Source organism: Halyomorpha halys, unplaced genomic scaffold (assembly GCF_000696795.3).
Source record: "Halyomorpha halys isolate HHAL.00 unplaced genomic scaffold, Hhal_1.1 Scaffold11239.1, whole genome shotgun sequence".
NCBI classification, from domain to species: Eukaryota; Metazoa; Arthropoda; class Insecta; order Hemiptera; family Pentatomidae; genus Halyomorpha; species Halyomorpha halys.
In genome coordinates this window covers 1,392-4,775 of record NW_027115674.1, presented here as the reverse complement: position 1 = coordinate 4,775, position 3,384 = coordinate 1,392, and the positions used below count along the sequence as shown (strand labels likewise).

General features: G+C 30.1%; 1 protein-coding gene across 1 annotated transcript; it reads right to left on the bottom strand.

Annotated features, from left to right (window-relative positions):
• Positions 1-217: 217 nt before the first annotated feature.
• On the bottom strand, positions 218-2,109 carry Ctu2 (Cytosolic thiouridylase subunit 2). The gene has a single exon (XM_014438178.3). The coding sequence runs from the start codon at positions 1,965-1,967 to the stop codon at positions 663-665; it is 1,305 nt and encodes a 434-aa protein (XP_014293664.1). The 5' UTR covers positions 1,968-2,109; the 3' UTR covers positions 218-662.
• Between the last annotated feature and the right edge of the window lie 1,275 nt (positions 2,110-3,384).

Below are 3,384 nucleotides of genomic sequence, written 5' to 3'. Positions count from 1 at the left end.
GAGTTTGCAAATGAACATATTAATAAAAGTTTTAAATTTGGGAAAGAATTTTATAGAATTTATAGGACAAAGGCAATTAGCCGGCATTTAAGAATTTTAAAGGAAAAAATGAAAACAAAATAAGGAATCCTTGAAAATGACCTAAGTGGTCGAAACGTCGGATGTTTAAAAAAGAATAAAGTTGAGAGAAAAAGGATCAAAATTATTTTAAATAAACAAAGATTAAAGTTTTTAGAAGTCATTAAACTAAAATTCTGATTTCTTGCATCCAAGCTTTTTGGACAGTACCTGTTTTCCCCTGTGGTCTTCATTTATTAAAATAGATATTTTAATAAAAATATAAAATATTGTTTATTGCTAAAAATATCAAGTTATAACTTAAACATGTTTGAATATTCTTTATATAAAATTTCATTAAATACACTTTTAGAAATCATTAAAAATGAAATTTTGCTTTTCTTGCATCCAAGCTTTTTGGACAATACCTGTATTTCCTCTGTGGTCTTCATTTATTAAAATAAATATTTTAATAAAAATGATTGTTTATTCTATCAATATAAAATATTGTTTATTGCTAAGAATATCAAGTTATAAATTAAAATAGTCTGAATATTCTTAAGTTATATACATAACACTTCACTTAACACATCTTACAATGGCGATTAAAGAAGAAAATCTTTTATGTCATCATGCATTTTTCTCATTTGTAAAACTTTATCGATTTGAAATAATTTATTGTTAAACCAATTTTCTTCCCCAGAAATGGATTCTTTTAAAATTGTACTACATGAATGGCAAAGCAGCTTGGAAAGAGATTCTTCATATAATAATTTTTGGCTATGGGTTGGTTTCACTTCACTACAAATATGATTTTCAAATTGACTAAAATCATTAGTTGATGTGGATTTTGAACCAACTTTAGAAGCTAAGTTAGAAATTTTAAGAGCGTCTATAGCAGAAAGTTGTGGTACATCTGAATCCAAGGCATTTTGACACAAAATACAACACCTATCTGAATCACTTTGATTTACTGACAGTTTGTTCCCTGTAGAGACAACTGTTGACACTGTTGAAGGAAAAGAACACTGTAGGTCGGTAACGAACAATTCTGATAACTTCTGAATACTGGAATACTTGTCTTTTTCTAAAATTGGATTGGTATTATAGGAATTTAGTTTGTTAAATATGTTATAAAAAACGATTTCCTTCTTAGAACATTCTCGGAGAGGACGGATAAGAACGATATCTTTTCTTTTTTCTACCATTCCAGTAAGAGATGATAATTGTTTTCCTCTTCCTAGTGCAAGGTTACTTAAAATGCTTGAAGCAATATGGTCACCAGTTTCAGCAGTAAAAATTTTATTGCAATTGAGCTGCTCAGCCACTTTAAATAAAATTTCTTTCTTAAGTTTCAACATAAGATCTTGTCGGGAAGTTTCAGATTTGATATCTGAAATTGGCAGATTTAATTCATAGCTAACCATAGAATTTAAGTCAGAATTTTTAAGTAACACAATTTCATCACCGATCCCACATAGACGAGTGAAATAAATTGGATAACCATAACTGCTAATAAGATTGCTGATGGACTTGAAGATTTCTATTCTTTCATTGACAGAGATGTTACAGTTATCATCCATGAACACTATATTCACATCAAATCTTGGTTTCTTTTTTCTATCATCTACCAAGCTACGATATATCAGGTCAATTAGACAAACTGAGTATGGGCTGCCATTGAAAGCTACTAAAACTTTATCTCCATTTCTTATTAATTTTGCTTTTCCTAAACCTCCACTGTATTTATGAGAAAAATAAACCTGAAAACATTCTCTGCAATAAGGATATTTACGTTGAAGAACAACTTCAGCCGATTTTTCATTGCATTTTCTACACTTAGCACCTAGCAAATTTTCACTCTTAAGATGAAGTGTCTCTTCCTTGTAGCAAGAATCTACACTGCACATTTTAAAACACTAAATTACATTACAATCAAAAGTTATCATTAGTTTTATAACAGTCTCAACTTTACAAAACTTGAATAAAGTCTGGGGTCCACATGTCAATTTCTCTCAGGTTGAGTAACCTTTCCGTCAGAAGGTTATAAACACAAATTAATTTGCATAGAGCAACAAACCTCTGCATTACCTCCCTGAAATAACTTTATAAACATCATATCGCCACTTTACTTTAATAGAGGCACTCTGAGAAATAAAAATGATTTGATTATAATACGTAGTGTTTTGAAAATGGTACCGTAGACTGAGATTATTTTGTTTAATAGGGTCGTTCTGCAGGCTACCCCAAAGCTAGATGGGTTGTCACAAATTAACTTAAATCTACGAAATTCGTCAATTAAAAAATAAAAAACTTTTCTTTCAGATGTACCACTATTGAAGCAAAATAGCGATGATTTTTGCTATATATCAGTACCTGAAACAAATTTCCGCTTCAGTATTGACTTATTTGTGAAATTATAAAACATTTTACAAGTTGGTCAATACTAAAGCGGAAATTTGGTTCCAGCAGCGAAAGTAGATAAATAAAAAAAAAAACTCTTATTCCCAATATTTTCACTCATATCTATTGCCCTCTCACTCTTTCATATATTAAATTATGCTATAGGAATATATAGTAGAATAAAATATATTTGAGTGTGGGTGTGTGTTAGCTTTTGTAGTACCTAGTTGGTCAATGTTGGTACCTAGGTTTTTAATGTTAATTTTAGAAATACTCATTAAATAGTAAATGTTTCTTTCATAAAAGTGAATTTAATTTTTAATGACATAATATTTCACTTTTTTTGCCTCCTCACTACCTAAGTAAGGGGAGTCATGTATTCACCTAGGAAGTGAAAACAAGTTCTGTCTTCAGTCACAAGTTTCCCAGATTTTGAGACTGAAAACCCATCCTGCACTTGCACCAGTCAGTTTAATGATTGCTGGAATTCTTGTTAAACAGAGTCTATAAATTTTATAGGATTTTATTGGCTATTTTTGCTTGTGCATGAGCAAAACTATTGCTTTGACACACCTTAATGTCAAGAACAACTTGTTCAATTTAGGCCAAAGTTGGGGATTGGTTAAAAGATTATCCATAATAAGTACTATCAAATTTCAGTCCCTACTTTCTTTTATGCTTGTACAAACTGGTTTCCTTTGTTTCACCTATATTTGAAAAGTACTCTTCCAATTTGGGCCGAAGTTGGAGAAAAGTTAGGGTGAGAATGGTCCAGTATCAATTTTATCAAATTATATTGATTGCTTTCGCTTGAAGATGGGAAAAAGTATTTTTCTTGACACATATATTTCAAATACTTTTCCTCCTGTAGATTAGATTTCATTCTCAAACAACTAATCAAATTCATTAGCAAAAAATAAAACT